This window comes from Felis catus, chromosome B3, assembly GCF_018350175.1.
Source record: "Felis catus isolate Fca126 chromosome B3, F.catus_Fca126_mat1.0, whole genome shotgun sequence".
Classification (NCBI taxonomy): domain Eukaryota; kingdom Metazoa; phylum Chordata; class Mammalia; order Carnivora; family Felidae; genus Felis; species Felis catus.
Window position 1 is genome coordinate 81,597,629 of NC_058373.1, and position 21,581 is coordinate 81,619,209.

At 35.7% G+C, this 21,581-nt stretch overlaps 1 protein-coding gene across 6 annotated transcripts in view; it reads left to right on the forward strand.

The window, feature by feature from the left end:
* ARHGAP5 (Rho GTPase activating protein 5) overlaps positions 1-21,581 on the forward strand; it is an 81,866-nt gene that overhangs the window by 24,665 nt on the left and 35,620 nt on the right. For 4 of the 6 annotated variants that reach the window (XM_023255644.2, XM_023255643.2, XM_045059773.1 and 1 more), the window contains exon 3: positions 17,113-17,260. In XM_023255644.2, the coding sequence (XP_023111412.1) occupies positions 17,113-17,260 (148 nt within the window). Of the gene's footprint in view, positions 1-2,320; positions 2,387-6,596; positions 6,648-17,112; positions 17,261-21,581 lie in introns of those variants that run through there. The other 2 variants (XR_006599499.1, XM_023255645.2) reach the window with 2 other exon arrangements.

The following is a 21,581-nucleotide window of genomic DNA, read 5'->3' on the forward strand; positions in this document are numbered from 1 at the left end:
TCTAGTCTTCTGTCTTGGAACTGTTATTCCAGTATGGTAGCCAACGGGGCTATTGAAATGTGGCTTATCTGAATTGAGATGTGCTAGTGTAGAGGGTGAGGAAAGGCCTCCCTGAGAAGTGTCATTTTAAGTCAGATATGATGGGTTAATAGGACTTAACTAGTGGAATGGTTGGATGGTTGGAAGACTATTTAATGCTGAATGAATAGAGTGTTCATGTTGTGAGAGGGAATGTGGTATGTTCTTTAAAGAGGTCACTGTAAGTGGTCATTAATCTAAGGAAGGTACTGGCATACTTTCCATAGAGTCAGGTAGTATTTTAGGCTTTGCAGGTAACGTAGCCTCTGTTATAACTGTTCAGATCTGCTGTTGCAGTATAAACACAGGCAGCAGGCTGAATTGCTGACCCTTAGTTCTGTGGGAAAGAGTAGTACAAGGAGAGACTCGCTAGTTGGGACTAGACTTGGACCTTTTTAGCATTGTTAGACATTTCTGTTATTTAGCTTTGAAGTGATACACTAGACAGTGGATGGATTTGAAATCACTTGGTTTCCATGTGGTGAATGGGTTGAGCCATGGAAGACCAGTTAGCATATTACAGTAATCTAAATAAATCATGATGAAAACTTTTGAGTAGTTGGAGTGGGAAGGGAGAATGATGGCAGTGGAGGGAATGAGATGGATTTAAGAGTACCTAAAATCTCTAAGATTTGATGGTGTATTGTTTGGGGAGAAAGAGTGAGAATGGTAAATCAGATAGGAAAGATACCTTCTTGGTGTCTGGCTTATGCAGCTTTAACAGTGTTGATGTTGTTTATGATGTAGAACATTAGAGGTTTACCAGGTTTAGAGTTGGGGAGTGGAAATTATAACTTTGGTTTTAGAGTTCAAGTGGAGATGTTAATTTGGCAGTTAGATGTTCTCACAGGAGAGGTCTGAGTTGGAGATACATATTTAGGACACACTGAAGTAGAGATGGCAGATGAAATTGACCTTGGGGAGTACAGAGGAGCGCCTACCAGAGCCTTGAGGAACTGCCAGTGTTGAATGACTAGTCTTTTGTTCCATTATGGTGGATTAGTTTCTATATTCATTTTTAAATTAAATACTCTTATGAATTCTGAACCCAAGTTTATACATTTCTTTGTTTTTTTTTTCCCCTCTAAGAGGAGAGGTCATTCTGTTTATCTTCGTTCTTTGATTCCAAGATGGGAGCTGTAGTCTTAAAAACCTTTTTTCAGATTCCTTAATACCTAAAAAGTTACGACTTTTGGGCATTAGTGGCATCTAAGGAAGATCTGTTTCTCTTAAAGTGGGCTTATTTGTCATTCCTGCCAATCAAAGAAGGCTTTATGTTTGATCGTCCTTTATTCTCTGCTCCAAAATGAGTTTAGTGTTAGTTATGAAATCAAAACCTTTTAAGACATTTCTTGATTGCAACCATCAGAATTACTTTGTTTATATCATACACATAAATATTTCTCCATAAATGAAATCTCAAAAAACAATACTGTATACATTATTTTGATTTTCTAGTCTATTACAGTGAAATAAAGAGGTGCTGGTTGTGACCTACTGAATTGATTTCATAACTTACAGGTGTTTGAAAAAGTGCTTTAAGACCGTGAACTGAATGAGAAATTTGAGTTGCATTGGTAAAATTGCCAGTTTTTAATACACTTATTCAATGAAATGAGGTATACCTGTGATCAAGCCAGTTTGGTTTTTCTTCAGTATCTATTTCTGTTATGCTAGCTTGACTCAGATCGGAAATAGTAAATTATTTGTTGAATTTTATGGTGCATTAGAGTGAGTTGGTATTTCAGCTTCTTTTAATACTGTTTTTCTGTCTTATTTCCAGGTCCTGAGTCTTTTCATCCTCTTATTTATATTAGTGACTACCAATTCCTCTTTTATTCTCAAATGTTGCTGCTAGTCTATATTCTTCTCGATGTGTTTTACTGCTTCTTTCTTACTAAACCTGATTCTGAGATAATGCCTTAGAAGATTCTGTTGCTTTAACCCTTGTAATACGGTTTGAGGAAGAATACCAAAATAGGCATGTTACCTTTAAAAAAAACCAAAGAGGTAGATGCCTATGTATGTAATGAGTCACAAAATGTTAATTTAATTATTAATAAATAGTGAATTGATACCTGCTATTAATACTTTAGATTCTTTTGAATGTAATGAATCTTAGGTTTAGTTTTTACTTCTGACTTGTAGAATATGTCTTTATTAAACAAAGTACTTCTAAATATACTGTTAATCAAACAGTGGTGGCCAGAATTTTTTTTGATTTATAAATTGTTCATTCCAGATATAAGAATGAGATATATATCTGCATTGAACTGTTTTGTCTGTATCAAAATGCATAAGTTACAGGGTAAGTTTGCCTTTCACTTCTAGTGTGTATCCCTTAACTTGTTGACAGTTAATTTGATGGACTATCAGTGTTCACATCTGAGAAAAACTGAAATTCTTTAAAGAATTTTAATTAAGGCTAAATAAAAATTGGATGCTAAAAAGCTTACTGTAGAAAGAACAATACTTTTAGATCAGATACAGATAGAGTAAGCTTAGACTTTGTTTAATGAGCAAGGTCATTTAACGGAGCCTTGAACTGCTTGGAAGTTTCAGGTTTTCTATTTTATACATATTTTGGGAGAGTACCTTAGTTTTCTTGTTGGCAGAGTACCCATTATATTGATTATTATCTTGCAGATATTCCTTAGGGGAGAGAGAGTATGGGTCACTCTTGTAAAGGTGATATATTCAGAAGAAAGGGAAAGCTGGTTTCCCAGACTCTCCTCAGTCAGCATCTTTTCTAGGCTATGTATCTTGATTTGGGACTGTACCCATTTGTAGCCAGGGAACTCTGGCCGGGAGAATAGAGTTTATGGTACTAAATATAGGCCTGAGCCTTTATCCGTAGAACTTTGGGTGGAGTTGCCTTTCTCCCAAATTGGGTAATTTGTTAAGGGATGAAAACCATAATATCTGTTACAAGGAAGATTTATATCTTGTTTATAATACATTTTTATGGCCTGATACAGTATGTTGACTGTTGTCAGTTGAAGTCAGTATGAGTATGTGGCTTTGTTTTTGTAGTGGTGAAAAAGAACCCTTTATGTGTGTGTGCTTTTTTTTTTTTTAGTAATTACCATTTAGTTTTGACTTAAGGAAACTGTCAATTTATTCAATGAACATCTTATTGAATGCCCACTATGCTTGAGCGCTGTTTGAAGTTAAGGGTACAGGAATGAATTGGTGTGTGGGCTCTGCTGTCAAGGAATTCAGTCTAGTAAAATTTGTTGTTGAAAATTAAACATTTTATACTTACATTGAGATTTAGCAGAACTTATGGTTCTTTAATATTTCCATTCTCATTTGGAAAGCATTTGGTGAGGTGTTCTTTAGTAACCATTTCAATTGCTTTCTTACTGGCTACTGGCTAAATTGGTCTATGCCTGATTATTTACATGAAGTTCCTAAAATTTCTCATAAAGTTGGTGACGTTTCTGGTGCCAGATACATCAATTTATGACATTACGTAGGTGTGGATATATTATGTGAGTATTTCTGTTTATGTTTTACAATTTGCTATTTATTTGTGCTGTCCATTTGACCATGATTTTTAACTTTTCAAATTCATATTGAAAAGTAACTAGATGGATAAGGTTTTTTTTTTAACGTTTGTTTATTTTTGAGAGAACACATAAGTGAGGGAGGGGCAGAGAGACAGAGGGAGACACAAAATCTCAAGTAGGCTCCAGGGTCTGAGCTGTCTGTACAGAGCCTAATGCAGGGCTTGAACCCACAAATTGTGTAATCATAACCCGAGCTGAAGTTGGGATGCTTAACTGATTGAGCCATCCAGGGTCAGCCCCTATATGGGTTAGTTTTTAAAGTATATTTATTTTACTCATGTGTTCTAATGAGGCTTAATTTAAATACTTGTATCATTGGTGTGCTTTTTTTTTTTTTTTTTTTTACTAACTTAGAAGCAAATGGAATGGCACCTGGATTGGTCATTTGGTTAAGTGTCAAACTCTTGATTTTGGTTCAGGTCATGATCTCCCAGTTTGTGAGATTGAGTCCCCAAGCTCCGCGTCAGACTTTGTGCTGTCAGTGTGGATCTTGCTTGTGATTTTGTCTCTCTCTTTCCCTCTGTCCCTCACATATGCTTACTCTTTCTCTCAAAAAATAAATAAATAAATTTAAGAAAATTAAAACGTAAATTTCTCCAGTGTGGCATTCTTTTCAAACTTTTTTTCTTTGCTTTCATAACAGCATATTTTGAATGTTTAGCAAAAACTGGCATAGCACAAATTCTGAAATTTTGTTTTTTAATTTTTTTTAATGTTTATTTTTGAGAGAGAGTGCGAGCAAAGGAGGGATAGAGAAAGAAGGGGGACGCAGAATCTGAAACAGGCTCCAGGCTCTGAACCATCAGCACAGAGCCCAATGTGTGGTTCACACCTGCAAACTGCGAGATCATGACCTGAGCTGAAGTCAGACAGACACTTGTCTGACTGAGCCGCCCAGGCACCCCAGTATTGAAATTACTCTTAATTCTACAGCACACTGATTGTAATTGTTAGAATATGTTAATATATCAAGGAGTCACTTAACTCTGTTAACATAGAAAATTAAAGCTTATAATTTTCTATCCGTGGTCCGTTGTTACTGTTCTAAGACTTACGGGTAATTTTACAGGGCTGTCACTTTTATGTACTCTAAAATTTGGTATACTACAAATTGTCCCACTTTAATCCTAGAAGAGTTATTTCTGTAATAGGTATAGTTTTATGATTTCTAACTCTGATGTTTTCTTGTCATCTCAGCTGATGTTGTAAAGGAGTCCTCGAGTAAAAATGACTTAATTTATGAGTGTGAAAAGAAAAACCCCAAAAGACTGCTTTTTAAAAATAGTAATTTTTGATGTTTCCAATTTTTAAGGACAAAATATAAGTGTAACAAAAGTGATGTGAGTGTATCTAACTTTATCCATGTGGAAGGTAAACTTCGAACATTTTTTATAAAGTAATTGTTTTGAGCTTCAGGGGAATTGTTCTTAACCTTTGAAAATTTGAGGAAAGGTTTGGGTATTTTCCCTGGAAAAATGCACATGCACAAAATTTTAAGGGTTTCATATATTTTCTAAAGCTGTGGACTCTAGCTTAAGAACCTCTGTTGAGGGGCGCCTGGGTGGCTCAGTCGGTTAAGCATCCGACTTCAGCTCAGGTCACGATCTCGCGGTCCGCGAGTTCGAGCCCCGCGTCGGGCTCTGGGCTGATGGCTCAGAGCCTGGAGCCTGCTTCCGATTCTGTGTCTCCCTCTCTCTCTGCCCCTCCCCCGTTCATGCTGTGTCTCTCTCTGTCTCAAAAATAAATAAACGTTAAAAAAAAAAAAATTAAAAAAAAAAAAGAACCTCTGTTGATAATGAGGAAGGAAGAAGACACACTGAAAAATTTATCTATTGATGCTCTGATTGACAATCGTTAGAGTAACAAAGTACCTAACAGATTAGTTGTGAAGCAAAAGAAAAATCAGTGGTTTTAAAAGGAAGTGCTGGGGGTCTTCTGGGGGGCTCAGTCAGTAAGTGTCCCAACTCTTGATTTCGGCTCTGTTCATGATCTTGTGGAGCCTGCTTGGGATTCTCTCTCCCTGTCTGTCTGCCTCTTCCCCGCTTGCTCTTGTGCTTTCTCTCTCAAAATAAATAAAAATTTAAAAATAATGGAGTGGTGGATATAATAGAAAACATATTTTTATGTGAATACAGTTAATAATATGTATTTGAGGAAACTGGGAGGAAAGCCATCCATTATTTCTTTTATTTTATTTTATTTATTTATTTATTTAAATTTTTTTAACGTTTATTTATTTTTGGGACAGAGACACAGCATGAACGGGGGAGGGGCAGAGAGAGAGGGAGACACAGAATCCGAAGCAGGCTCCAGGCTCTGAGCCATCAGCCTAGAGCCTGACGCGGGGCTCGAACTCATGGACCGTGAGATCGTGACCTAAGCTGAAGTCGGACGCCCAACCGACTGAGCCACCCAGGCGTCCCAACCATTATTTCTTTTAAATAGCTAGATGCTTTGCTAGGACCCTCCCCAGATGATTCCATGTTTATTTTTTGGTTGCTGAAGTTGTTAATGGCATTAATAAAATAACTACCAGGTAGATAATTTATATTGAAATGCTTTATAGGAAGATGGCATCTTAGAGATGAATCATTGCTAGAAACCAGTTTGTCTGTTAGTATGAACAAGAACCCAGACCACATTTATTTATCCTCAGTTACTGTCTCTTCCTTCTTTTTGCTGAGTGGTAGCTTAAAGGGTGTGAAAGAGCCTTCACAATATCCCTGATTTCCAAAGTGTGTTTATACTCTGAGCTAGCACCTACAGCTTTTATAGACTTTTTGAAAAAGGATTGAAGAAGCCTTCGGGGAGTCCTGGCTTCCATTTAAGGCTTTTCTTCTCTTTTTCTTTTCTTTTTCTTTTTCCCTTTCCCCTTTTCCCTTTCCCTTTCCCTTTCCCTTTTCCATGCCCAATGTGGGGCTTTGAACTCATGACCTTGAAATCAAGAGCGGACACTTACCTGACTGAGCTGCCCTAAGGCTTCTTTCTTATACTGACGTAAGTGTGTGATATGATATAATACTTACTCCTGTCACCTAATCACTTTGTAGTAGTTTTATCACTTTGTAGTTTTTTTCTTACTACACTGTAAGCTTTTTGAGGAAAGTTCTGATTATCATTCATCTTTGTGTACCTTACAGTACTATTTCTCAATCTTGAGTTACCTATTGACCTTTTTTAAAGTTAAAATTCTCACACTTCCCAGAAGTCTGTCTTTAGCTATCTCCCAAACTTGAGTCCTTCATCCTTGTTTTTATTAGCCTAGCACGATTGTTCTCAACCAGGGTCAGTTTTGCCCTCCAGGGTACATCTGGCAATGTCTGGAAACATTTTTGGCTGTCACAACTGGGGTAGGGAGTTGCTACTGGTAGCTATTGGGTAGAAGCCAGGGATTCTGCTAAACGTCTTAATGTTTGTGGCACTCTCCCACAACAAAGAGTTATACAACCCAAAATGTCAATAATATGGAAGTTGAGAAATCCTGTGTAGCAGAATGTGGTCTTTAAGGAAATTCCTGTGAGATTCTAGAAGTCAGTCATACAAGGCATGTTTGTACCTGCTCTTTATGAAAGGCAAGATTTCCTCATAGGTCATAGATTTTACTTCCCTCTCCTTAACATGATTGGATGAGTGCATTTTCAGGAAGGAGCTACTGTGGGCCAAAGCTACATGCAATTGCTGTTTATCCTACTTAGCTGATCTTTATTCTGCTATAAAATACATTGCTTACATTTCATTGTCCTAGTCTTTAAAAAAAATTTTTAATGTTTATTTTTGAGAGAGATGGAGGGGCAGAAAGAGAGGAAGACACAGAATCCAAAGCAGGCCCCAGGCTCTGAGCTGTCAGCACAGAGCCCAACACGGGGCTCCAATCCACAAACCATGAGATCATGACCTGAGCCGAAGTTGGGCCCTGAACTGACTGAGCTACCCAGGTGCCCCATTGTCCCAGTCTTAAATTTGTCATAATTTCTTACTTGGGTTATTGCAGTAATCTTTTCTTTCTTTTCTTTTCTTTCTTTCTTTTTCTTTTTTTCTTCCAAGAGAGCATGAGCAGGGGAGAGGGGCAGAGAGAGCGAGAATCCCAAAAGGCCCCATGTTTAGCACAGAGCCCAATGTGGGGCTTGATCCCATGACCCTGGGATCATGACCTGAGCTGAAATCGAGTCGGTTGCTGAACCAAATGAGCCACTAATGATCTTTTTCAAAATAGCAATTTTAATATGAGATAATTAATAGGTTGACATGCTCCTATAAAATAATGCCAAAAGATCTCATACACCCTTTGCCCAGTTTCCCACAAATGTAACATCTTGCAAAAATTGTAATACAATATCACAACCAGGGTATTGACATTAATATGATTCACAAATCTTAGTTTTCCCCGAGTTTACTTGTACTGTGTGTGTGTGTGTGTGTGTGTGTGTGTGTGTGTGTGTGTGTGTTTAGTTCTGTGCAGTTATTCACATGGGTAGGTTTGTATATTGACTACTGCAAGGTGCAAAACAGTCTATCACCAACAGATCTCTTCTCTCAATCCTATCCATAACCCCTGGCAACCACTAATTTGTTTTACACTTTCTCATTTCTTAATTTTGCCAGTTCCAGAATATTATATATAAATAGGATCATACCATATGCAACTTTATGGGATTGACCTTTTTTTTTTTTTTTACCATGATTCACTTGAGATTCAGTCAAGTTGTTGCCATAAATCTATAGTTTGTCCTTTTTTTTTTTTTCCTTTTTTTAAAATTTTCCTGAGTAATATTTCCATGGTATGGATATACCACAGTTACTTAACCTGTTGATGGATATATGTTCTTTCTAGTTTTGGGCTATTATGAACAAAGTAGCTTTAAACTGTAAAATTTTATACAAATTTTGTACAAATTTTTATATAAATACAAGTTTTCATTTCTCTGGGATAATGCCCAAGACTTTACACTGGGTCATTTGGTATTTTCATATTTAGTGTTAGGAGAAACTGCCAGCCTATTTGCCAGAGTGGGTGTACCATTTTAGATTCCCATTAGCAGTGTGTGATGGATCCAGTTTTTCCACAGCTTCATTAGCATAGGTGGTACAGTAACTTACATTTCTATGTCTCCTGTTTACCATTGCTTCACAGTGTTGTTTTATGTTGCTTTCTGAGGAATAATACTGAAATAGAAATGCCTAATCTGTCTCTCTGCAAAATATGTTTTGTGGCCTCTGTGTAAAGTTCATATTTCTTAGGGACATACCTGAACCCCTTTGCAGTGTGGTCCTTACCTTCCTTTCTATCCACATTATTTGTGCTGGCACATTCCAGGTGTACTGAAATAGGTGTTAAATAGATGCAAAACAGTAGCTGTCTTAGAGTTATTGTGACAGTTAAGATTATACATGTAATAATACCAAGTACATAGTGTATAGCAGTAAATAATTGGCAGTTTCTAGTGATTTCTGAGTTCTTATGCTGACATATGGTAGGCACCCAAATGTTCAGATGAGAAAGTAAGTGACCTACAGACCAGATTCTTTTCTATATTCCTGAAATATCCCTGAACTTCATCTCTTACTTTTTAAGTTCTGCCTTTTGAAGTCTGAATTTAAGCCTTGCATCCAATTATTTTGACACTTAGTCACATACTATTTTTTATGTGCTGTTAATTAAATGATAGGTAGTTAGATTTGTTTTCTTTATAATAACATATTTCTTGAGAGCATTAACCTTACTTGCAGCAATTTTTGTGTTTTGCACAATACCTAGCATGATGCTATGCACATGGTGCTCAGTTCTTATACACTATTGAAAGTACATCACCTTACATCCAAATGAATTCCTATAGAGTTGGCTGTTTAATTCTTCTTGCAATTTTATGACGTGTAATAATTATTCTGTGCAAATCCTGATTTTATAGCTGAGGTACATGCATATAGTGACTTTTATAAATAGATCTGCGGAATTAGGTATAATGAAACTTTGCATAAACTGGTAAGTACACCAACAAACAGTACTTTGTGTATTTATTAACAAATCTTATATGGTAAAAGCTTTCTCTGGTTCCTGTTTGTAATTTTGTGTGCTTCTGTCAGTGTTTACTGAGCATCTATTTATCATGTACTATCACTGTATTTTGTCAGTACAGGTACCAAAAAAGGGAAAAATGGACAGTTTCTCCATAGTATTTTGGAAGTAATACCAACAGGGCTTCTTGTGCAATTGCTATGGAGAGTAAGGGAAAAGGGAAAAATCAAGATTGACTCCAAGATTTATGGTCTAAACCAGTGGATAGATTTACTGAGATAGTGAAGACTAGGGTGAAAGGTTTCAGACCAAAGGGAATCACGATGTCTGTTTTGTGCTTTTTATGTTTTATGTTAAAATATCTAGGTCGAGATCCCAGTGAAATTATAAAGGTTACATATATGAATCTGGTACTTAGAAGAAAAGTTGTCATTGTCAGGATGTAAGGAGATTTACAGCTAGGGATTAGATGAATTCACCTATGGGTACAGTATAGTCAGGAAAGAATGGGGAGCTCAGAACTGAGTTTGAGTAAACCAGGAAGAGTTGTTGGCAGGTGAAACTGAAAAAGGAATCCTTTGAGCCAACAGTAGTGAAATGGGAGCGAAGAGAGCAAGTGTTTAAAGAAGTAGTCAGGAAAGAATGTTACTTAGAGCTCAACAAGGATGAAGAGAATTGTTTCTTTTTAATTTGGTAGTGTGGAAGTATCTAATCTTAACAAGAAATTACATAGAATGGAAGAGAAAACAGAATGGAAGAGAAAACCGGATGGAAGAATGGGATGTGAAAAATAGTAGATGTAGATGGCATCTCCAAGAAGTTTTGCTGTAAAAGGGAGTAAGACAACTGAAACTAATACATAACACTGTGTGTTAATTAACTGAAATTAACATAACTTAAAAAGCTAAGAAAAAGAAAAGCAGCAAAATTGGGGTAATAGCTAGAAGTTAATGTGGAATCAAAAGGGTTTTCATGTTTGTTTTCAAAGATGACAGGTGGTAGGGGGTACCTGGGTGACTCAGTCAGTTAAGCCTTGACTCGTGATTTGTGCTCAGGTCATGAACTCACCTTTCATGGGTCCTGAGTTAGGCTCCGCCCTGAAGGTGCGGAGCCTATTTGAGGTTCTCTCTCTCCCTCTATCTCTGTCCCTTCCAGGTTCACTCGCTTGCGCGCGCTCTCTCTCTCAAAAATAAATATTAAAAATACATAATTAAAAAAATAAAAATGACAGGTATTAGAGAGTATTTATATGTTCAGAAGAATGACCTGGGGAGGGACAAATGTTATAGAAGAGAATGGGTAGAGAATTAGTGGTAACTCTTTGTATAGTTCAAAGAATTTAGCCTTGAAGACAACTCCAGTGTTAACATTGCTCCTTTAAAAAAAAAAAAAAGTCATTTTCCTGTCCTTTTATTTTCAACTCTTAGGAGATCCTTTGTTTCAATGGCATGTGTGTAATTGGGTTTAATTTTGTACCAAGTCTGAGAGTCTTTTATAGTTAATCTTACTCCATTTATATTTATTTTTGTAAGTTTCAGTTTGCTTTTTTTCTTGTTTCCTATTTTTATTTTACATTAGTAGGGAAAAAAAGGGTAAGAAAGAAAAATGAAGGAACTGTTAGTGTGCCACTTATTTTTGTTATTAAATATATATTGAACCTCTATTTTACTTATCTTTTTTACCTTTCCTAATAGTCTATCATAATATTTTGTCATGCATTAGCACAATTACATGATCTCTTATCTTTTCCCCTTATCTTTTAGAGTATGTTGAGGCTTTTGGTTCTGGCCTATTATCTAGTTATTTTTACATTTTGTAGCTTTAGCCACAGAATTGTAGGTAATGTTTTGTTATATAGCCACACCACTGTAACTTAGAATTAGTTCTGTGTGTTTAACTATATACAGTGTTCATTCTTTTTTCCATAACACAAATTCTTCACATATAAGTTCTTTATTATCAGTGCTATTCATCATGTGTTTTAAGATTTTTCAGGAGTTTGCTATAATTTAAATACTAATTATTACATATTTGAGAACTTTAAAAAAGGTTATTGTTGGTTGTTACGCACATCTGATTTGTCATACTAGCTAAGTAAAGAATTCTTGACAGTCTTTTTCCTGTTAACATTCCTATAGGTGAATCTTCTGACTTCTAGTTTTCCTGAGAACTTTAAAGCTAGCCTGATGTTTTCCCTGTACTGTTGGTTCTTGATTTCTTCTGTCTGGATGTTAAGATTCTTTGAAGCTTACTGAGTTGAATATGATATATCTGTAACTTGATGGTTCATTCCTATTTTTTTACCGTTGTTATTACATGATGAGATCATTTAATTTAATCTACATTGGTGTTCATTATTTCAGAAGAGATCTCAAATCCCTTTGTACTTTCTTTTTTACAGGCACTATACTAGATCTTTGGAGTATGTTGATGAACAGAGCAGATAAAAACCCCTGCCCTTGTTTGGAGCTGAAATTATAGCAGGGGGGCACCAAAAGATATAATAAAAATATAATAAAAATACATGAGTAAAGTATGTAGTGTTGTGGGTAGAAACAGCAGTATAAGGGATTGGGAATACTGGGCAGGAGCTAGAAGACAGGCATTAAAATTACAGTTTGTAATACAGTGTAGGTAGAGGTAGGCCTCATTGAGATGGTAAAGGGAACAGCCAGTATAAGAGTCCTAGGTCAGGAGCAAGCCTGATTTATTAAAACAAGTTAGCCATGTGGATGGAGGAAGGCAGTAAGTGATGAAAAAAGTAGAGGGAAATGAAGTCAGAATATAAGAGACCAAGTTCTCAAGGCATGCAGATTTGTATATGGCTTTATAGGCTGCTGTTTGTGTAGCCACTATCATTCTGGCTGCTTTGTTGAGAATGGTCTGAGAGGATGGTGATAGGACCAGGGGGAATGGATTGAAGCAGTTGATATAATAATCTAGATGTGCGAAGTGATAGCTTTAAGAAATAGTTAGATTCTATATCTAATACATGTGCTTGACAGTTGGAAGTAGAGTATGAGAAAAAAGAGGGATCAAGGCTAAGACCAAGATTTTTATAGCCTGAGTGACTGAAAGGTTGGAATTGTCAGTATCTGAGGGATAAGGCTGCATTTGGGGAACATTTTAAAGAAATCAGAAGTTTAGTTTTGTACATTTTTCTAATGTTTGTTTATTTTTGAGAGAGTGAGCATGTGCACATGGGAGAGGGGCAGAGAGAACAGGGTACAGAGGATCCAAAGCAGGCTTCATGCTGACAGCAGAACTCCAAATTGGAGCTCAAACTCACAAACTGTGAGATGGTCACCTGAGCCTAAGTCAGATGTTTAACTGACTGAGCCACCCTGGTGCTTCTAGATTTGCACATATGAAGAACGATAAGTCTCTTAGAAATTCAAGTGAAGATGTCCAGTAGAATGTTTTAGATGAGTCCAGAGTTCAGGAGAAAGAGCTGAGCTGGAAGTATTTGGGTTATCAGCAATTGGATGACAGTATGAAGAGAGCTGGGACAGATGTTGAGAAAAAAAAGATGGTCAGGGACTGAGGCCTGGGATATTCACAGCATTACAAGGCTGGCTGAAAGGGACCAGCAGAGGAGACAAATAAGGGGAGAGTGAGTGAGGTCATACAGGTGGTGTTCTGAAAGTCCAGTGAAGAGAGTGACTGCTGAAAGGTCAAAGAAGGTGAGAGTTGGGAACTAACTGTTGCAAAACGAAACCTTGATAAGAACAGGTTTATGGAGTACTGAGGGTGATAGACTAATTTGAGTACATAAAAGAGGGAATGAAAGAGGAATTGGAGACCTCTAGTCTATATGACTTCTGCAGAGTTTGTCTGTAAGAGAAAATGGCATTATGGGGCAAATAGGAGAAGATGATTGAGACTTTTTAATGTGAAAGTAGAAGGGGCGCCTCGGTAGCTCCTTCATTTGGGCATCAACTTAGCTCAGGTCATTATGTCATAGTTCGTGTGTTCAAGCCTTGCATGGGGCTCTGTGCTGACAGCTCAGAGTCTGGAGACTGTTTTGATTTCTGTGACTTTCTTTCTGTCTCCCCTGCTCTCTCTCTTTCTCTCAAAAATAAGTAAACATTAAAAAATAAAATACAGTGGAAGCAAGAGTAGTTTTTGGAGTGTGTCGTAGGAGTGATACAGTAGATGAGGGATCTCTGATGATGTTTTTCACTTTATTCTGATCTTTTCAATTGAATCTTCACTAAAGAGGTTTTCATTTCTTTAATGGGTTTTTTTTCTTCAGTTTCTTTACATTTTGCTTCCTCTTGTCTCATTTTCTTGATGTGTTTTTTTGTTTGTTTTCCTTCCAAGAATCCCATCTTAAGAGAGTAGAGAAGACCAGATATTCTTGTTTCCTGGATTCATTCTTTGAAAGCCAAGTTAACTGCTTTTTGCTATTTTTTTTTCCTTTGGTTGGTTGTTTACAAATGAAGCAGTTGAGGCATTATGTTTTTTAAGTGTTATTAATTACAGTAGTTATTTGACAGTGTCGCTTATTAGATGCCCTTCTTTGTTGTGTTGCTGATCTTCGTGAAGCGGGAGCGCAGCTCCTGGAAGAAGCTATTTATATACCGTTTCCTGGTCCTGTTTTCTTACACTAATGATAGTTTTTAATATCTGCTGGACATTTAATTGATAACATTGTTTACATTATTTGTGAATGGGATATTTATTTTATTGCGGACATTCATTTGTAGCAGACATGACATGAGATTTGCCTAAGTGGCCAGAAAAAAAAGATGGTGGGCATTTGCATTTAAGCAGAAATGAGGATATGTGTGACTGTAGTATGAATTAAAAATTGGGTTATCGTAAATTAGATGTTTTCCTGCTGGCGTAATTATTTAATTGGGGCTGCCATTTCTGACAATGCTTCTTTAATAGCTGTGGAAATAAATTAGCAAATAACCATACTCTTTTTTTTCTTGCATTTCAGAGAATCTTGATGGCATTTTTTTTATAGCAATTGTAATCATCTAACCTTAGTTTAACTTAAAACATTCGTTTTTGAATTGGTATAAATTTATCGCTATAGATCAGCAACTCTTAACCAAGGGGTGTATATCAGAATTATGTAAAGTTTTTTAAAATTCACATGTTTTAAAAGAAATCCTTGAATTCTGACGATTAAGAACTATCTCTATTAGAAAAAAGGAATTGTATATATTTTTATTTATCATAAAAGCTAACACAGGAATGTCTAATCCAAAACTTTTTCTGCATAGAATTTTCTTTTATATTCATGTCAGTTAGTAGAAAAATTAGTAAAATCACAGAACTTTTTACCCTTTTTTCCTCCTAATGTATATGAATTAAAACTTGAGCTGTCAGGGCAGTTCTGTGTTAATAAATTATCCCTTTAGAGTTTGCCAGAAATTCCATGCTATAAGACATTTAGCCTTTCATTACCTTAGAGTACTATCCCTGAATCTTGGTATAACTACAGAATTAAATAATTTGCCCTTGAAATTTTACAGACCTTGGGGGATGTTCCCTGAGCATAAGCCACAGAATCAATCTACCTTACTTTGCTTCCTGTCTTCACCCTCCCAATTTCAGTCAAGTATTCAGTGCTTACTAGATGAAGTTTACACTTCATTTTTTCCTCCTTTGTTATGATTCCAAGGATAAGGGGTGGAATATTTTTAGAGTCATCTGAAAGTTTAGATTGATTCCTAAAGGGCAGTATTAAAAAGAGGATTTCTTAAGAATTGACTGGAACATTTAGGATCAACCAACTTACTTTTCTTACAACTGTGTTCTTTAAGTGGCCAAGATGTATTAAGATCTTTGTATCACTTCATTCCTGTTGCTCCTACCATAGGCTAGACATTGCTATTTTCATTAATCTACCTAAGTATAATCTTTTTCATTGTTGTATTAACTCTTTAAAGAAAATACATTCATCTTTGCCTCAGTTTTCAGTTTTCTAATCAAATTTTGCAGCTGATAGTTTGCAGGCTAGAAAAAGGACTCTGCCACTATCCTATCTCATTTTTGAAATTACAGTGTCTTCATTTCCACTTCCTTGCGTAATGTTCTGCTTTGGTGGTGGTGGGAGTGGAAGGATTATTTAAGGAGTAAGGATCTACACTACCGGTGGGTTTAGGTCTTGACCCAGATCAAACACTCCAGTGCTTTCTTGGCAATATCCTAGATACCTAGTTATATTGTATATGATTTGTACACACCAGGTTTGTATATAATCCCTATCACCATTGAGATATAGTACATGTGGATTTAGAAATTGGGTTTCATGAGCTCTGGAAGTTTGCTAGGTGGAACAGCCTAGAATTGAAATGAAGAAAGGACTTAGTTAATTATTTAAGATAGCCAGAGACTTGGAAGAATACATTGGGGGATCCATCCAAAGGAGAGACTCCTCCAGGAGGAATGGGAAATTAAGATGAGGAGTATTGCTTTAGGGATAGAAAGCTCTCCTACGTCTGCCATTCTCCCCTTTTCTGATAAGAAATGTTATGTTTTTATCCTATTTACAAGTCAGTAATGATACTTATGACAAATTTGAATAGATCTATGATTTATAACAGAAAATAAAAGTTCGTAGGTAAACTAAAAAGGGAACAAGGGCTGTCAATAGAAGTGCTCTGACATCTTTGGATTTCTGAAAATTTACTTATCTTCATATATTTTAGAGATTCTCAATGGGGGATGCATAATAGAATTATCTTTGGAGATGCCTGTAGTATCCTACTCCAGAAAAACTGACTCAGAATCTCCTCAGCAATTCTAAACCTCCATAGGTTTTTCAGATGTTCACTTCTTGGTTAAGAACCCATTTTCTCCCAGTGCTATATTGAAGTTAAACTCTAAAAATCAGTATTTCATTTTGTTTTTACTATTGTGAAAATGTTTTATCAGTTACTTAAGAAAACTATTTTAACGTTTAAGATATAGTCAGTACATGGGAAGAAAATGGGAAAATGAGAAAAGACAAATGATGGGACTAAAAGTCATGAAGTTACATAGCTTCATTGTATAATCAATAATTAAAGTTATGTTTTTATAAATATACCTATATGCGAAAAACTCGCTTGGACCTGACCTAAAGACCAAATAGCGTTAGTAAACCACACCTAAACTGAATTGAGCATTGCTCACTTTGAGCTTTTCCTTTGAGTTGGTATTGAAAAATGACCTTTTCTAATTTCCCTACCTATCCAGTTTCCTATTATTTTCTAGAGGGAACATTTTTTTCTAGTCATATTTCCTCTGTTCACTTTTTGTCTCTTTCCGTTGCTCAGGTTGATGCTTCTGGCAGAATTTAACTGAGTCCCATATTGATGGTCATTTAAGTTAGATGTGGCTTTTAAATAAATCTTTTGATACAAAATGTGTATTTACATTGCTTAATACTCACACTATTTTGAAGGAAATTAATTTTAATAGTTTTAACTTGAATATGTTTTCTTATAGCAGAAAAAGAAAACTAAGAACTTCAATCCACCAACACGTAGAAATTGGGAGAGTAATTACTTTGGGATGCCCCTCCAGGATCTGGTGACAGCTGAGAAGCCCATACCACTATTTGTTGAAAAATGTGTGGAATTTATTGAAGATACAGGTAGGATAGAAGTATCATTGCAGAGATTTAATTTAAAATTTCACTTTTGCTATACCAACAGTTTGTCAAATGTTCATGATTCATAAAAGCTAAGTTTTGAAACAGATGTGTAGTTCTCATTAGGATTGATTGTGTTGAGTGTTCACTCTAGACATAACTATCTGATATTTGCAGAAAACTTTGTTCTTAGCCATTAATGCTTTTGTTGGACTTCTCTCTAATAAATGGGTAAGTTGAATGCTAAAATGTTAAACTTCTCTTATCTGGAATTTAGAATAAGTTGATGATTAAATTATGCTACTATTTAATGATAGTTAACGATTTAAACAGATAATTTGAAAGTTTTGAATATTTTTTAAGTCTAGTACTATTTTTATTACCCATTTTACATATGAATATTTGTTTTAAATTTCGTAGCAATATTTATAAACGTATGAAAGACTGCTGATTTGAGATGTTACCATTTGTTAGCAGCACTAGCTCTATGTGGTTTATATGCTGTAGTTTTAAATATTTTTTGAGAGAGAAAGAGAGAATGGGAGTGGGGAGGGTCAGGGAGAGAGGGGGACAGAAGATCTGAACCGGGTTCTGCGCTGACCCCAGCAAGCCAGATGCAGGGCTTGAACTCAGGAGGGACTGTAGAGATTAAGACCTGAGCTGAAGTCAGGTGTGTGCAGATATCCTCGCTATTTTATTTTTTTGTTTTTGTTTTTAATTTTTTTATATCCTCACTATTTTAAAAACAAGCCTGTGTTACGTTTACTTTGCCCAATGTAAACTATTAGCTGAGGGTTGGAGTAGTCTAAAGTTGAGGAATAAAGGTAGAATATTATCATGTTTATTTGCATTTAAAGTGAACATGAGTTAATCATGAAACCTCAGTAATTGACTGGAGTATAAAATTGGATGGTTTGAAAACATGAACTAATCCCATCTTAGCTTTATTTGTTCTTAATGATCTTCTTTGATAAATAAGCATTGTTTAAAGACAAAACTAGGATGTCTGACCTATCTAAAATGTCAGGCTCATTTTTACTTCAGTGTATATTTTAGCCTTTTTAGTCTGATTATTAGCTAAGTTCTATACTAATTGGGTTGTCTGGTGAGAAATGCTGACTTCCTGTTGTAAAAAAGAAGTGGAATATGGGGCATTAACTGTTATCCACTAGTGTTAGAGTTGAAATAGTCTGTAATCTTCTCCCTTCTTTTAATAAGTGTTAATTTATAGAGCATACATTTGGATATACTCTTAATCATTTGTATTTTCCTTCAACAAAGTGTAGTTTTAGCCATATTTCTTATCTATATTTGTATCCATCTTTAGTATGATAGAAATGTAAAGGTTCTTAGAATACTAGCTTTCTGCTCTGAACTTAAAGAATTCTTATTTGCTCTAATAATATAGTTAGGCTTTATGGAAATAACTGAGAAATTAGAAAATATTTTTCTTTAGTAATTAGAAAATAATAAAGTAATAGTCTTTTGTACATTTATTTTTATAATTAAAAATTCTTATTTCTTGAATATCTTCATGGTAATTGAGTGATTTGGTTTGAGGAAAATGAACGAGTTCCAAGTGTAAGATAAAATGAAACTCTATCCCATATTTTAGCATAATTTGAATTATTTCATTTAAGTGACAGATAATTTATATATTTAAGTGCTTTGTTAGAAGTATACTGAGGTGGGGCTCCTCGGCTCACTCGGTTGAGCATATGACTCTTGGTTTCGACTCAGGTCACCATCTCACGGGTTTGTGAGCTCAAGCCCCACATAGGGCTCTGCCGCTGACAGTGTGGAGCCTGCATAGGATTCTCTCTTTTTCTCTCCCTCTCTCCCTCTCTTTCTCTCTCCCCCTCTCCCTCTCCCCTCCCTCTCTCCCTCTCTCCTTCTGTCTCTCCCCCACTTGCACACTGCTCTTTCTCTCCCTAAATCAGTAAACAAACATTAAAAAAATAAAAAGAAGTATACTGAGGTACTGTAAGATCACAAGAATAGTTATATAGAAGTTTCAAGTCCACTTCTTTTGTGTTGTTGGTGGTGGTTCTAATTGATTTTACTGAGTAATGCTGATCAGTTTTAGAAATTCTCAGTTGTTTGAATTCAATATCAAATTCTCAGTATGCACTGTGGCACAACCATCTTCTGTTGAAGGTTCAACTTAATGTAAATATATATCAGATACTTACTGTTTAAAAGTTGAACTTGATTGTAGATCTTTAGGCATAGTAATATAAATGAGCAGTACTTTATTGTTATAATTAAGTCTTGTTTAAAGAACTAAACTTTTTAAACAATCTTGAAGAAGCTATTACAGTAGTTTTAAAATTCAACTTTATTGATATAATTTACGTACAGTAAAATTTATCAATTTTAATAGAATGGTGAGTTTTGATAACTCTGTAGTCATTTAAGCACCACCACAAGCAAGATACAGAGCATTCTCATCACCCCCAAAATCATTCAGTGTATTATCATTAAGTATGGTGTTAGCTGTTGGGTTTTTCATAGATGCTCTTTATCAGGTTCAGAAGTTCCCTTTTCTTATGTCCAAAATCGATGTTGATTTGGTTGTGATTTTTCTTCATTTGTTGAGGTGATCATATGGTTCTTTTAAAAGTCTGTTTAATGGTAAATTATATTAATTGATCTCCAGATGTTAAAAACTTGCATCCCTGAGATAAACGCAACTTGGTTATAATGTTTTGTCTTTTTTATATGTCACTGGAGTTAGTTTGCTAAAATGTTAAGGATTTCTGCTTCCTGAGGGATATTGGTCTATGGTTTTCTTGAAGTGTCTTTGTCTGGTTTTGGTATCAGAATAGTAAAACGGACACCACAGACTTGAATCTATTTTCTAAAAAGGTTGTACAAGATTGGCAATATTTCTTTCTTAAATTTGATATAATTCACCAGTGAAACTGTTTGGACCTGGATTTTTATTTCTGAAGAGGTTTTTAACTGTGGATTAAAATTTTTTTAATGTTTATTTTGACAGAGGTCACACATGTGTGCAAGTTGGGGGAGGGGCAGAGAGAGAGAATCTCAAGCAGGCCCTACACTCTCAGTGCAGACCCCACATGGGGCTTGACTCATGATCAGGTCATGATGAGATCCAAGACCTGAGCTAGAATCAAAAGTGGAATACTTAATCATCTGAGCCACCCAGGCACCCCTGGATTAAATTTTTTAAATAGATACAGGGATGTACAGATTTTTTATTTCTTCTTGAGCAAGCATTGGTTTTCAAGGAGTTTGTCCATTTCATCCAGGGTGACAGAAGATTGTTTATAACATTCCTTATCAGTATTTTAATGCCTGTAGCATCTGTAGTGATGGCTTCTCTTTTGATTTTGTATTACTAATTTGCGTTTTTTTCCCCCCTCGTATTAGAGATTTGTCAATATTACTGATCTTTTCAAAGAGCCAGCTTTTGGTTTTATTGATTTTTTTTCCTTTTGTCTATTTTTTTTTTTTCAACATTTTTTAAAATTTATTTTTGGGACAGAGAGAGACAGAGCATGAACGGGGGAGGGAGGGGCAGAGAGAGAGGGAGATACAGAATCGGAAACAGGCTCCAGGCTCCGAGCCATCAGCCCAGAGCCTGACGCGGGGCTCGAACTCACGGACCGCGCGATCATGACCTGGCTGATGTCGGACGCTTAACCGACTGCGCCACCCAGGCGCCCCGCTTTTGTCTATTTTTTAATTGAGTGAATTCTGCTTTTAATTCCCTTTTTCAGCTTTCATTTGGCTTCTTTTTAGTGTCTTGAAGTAGAAGCCTAGATTAATGATTTTGACCAATCTTATTTACTATAATATTTTCTGTTAAACATTTTCCTCTAAGCTTGTTTTAACTGCATGCCACAAATTTTGGTGTTTACATTTGCATTCAGTTTCGAATACTTTGTAGTTTTCCTTTTGATTTTTTTAAAATCATTGGTTATTTTATAAGTATTTTATTTCTAAATATTTTCCAGATATTTTTCTGTTACTCATTTTTAGTTTAATTCTCTTGCAGTTGGAAAACAGCAGTTTGATTTCACTGTAAATTTATTGAGATTGCTTTATAACCCAGAATATAATCTGTGTATGGTGGGACCTTGAGTAGAATGTTCATTAAGATTTCAGGTGAAGGGTTCTGTAAATGCAAGTTAAGAGGTCACATTCTTTGAGAGTACCAGTCAAGTCTTATATATCCTTAGTGATGTTTTTGTTGTTGTTGACTTGTTTTTTTTTAATTACTTAAAGAATACTAATGAAATCTGTAGTTGTGATTATATAGGTCTTTCTCCTTTCATTTCTCTTAGGTTTTGCTTCA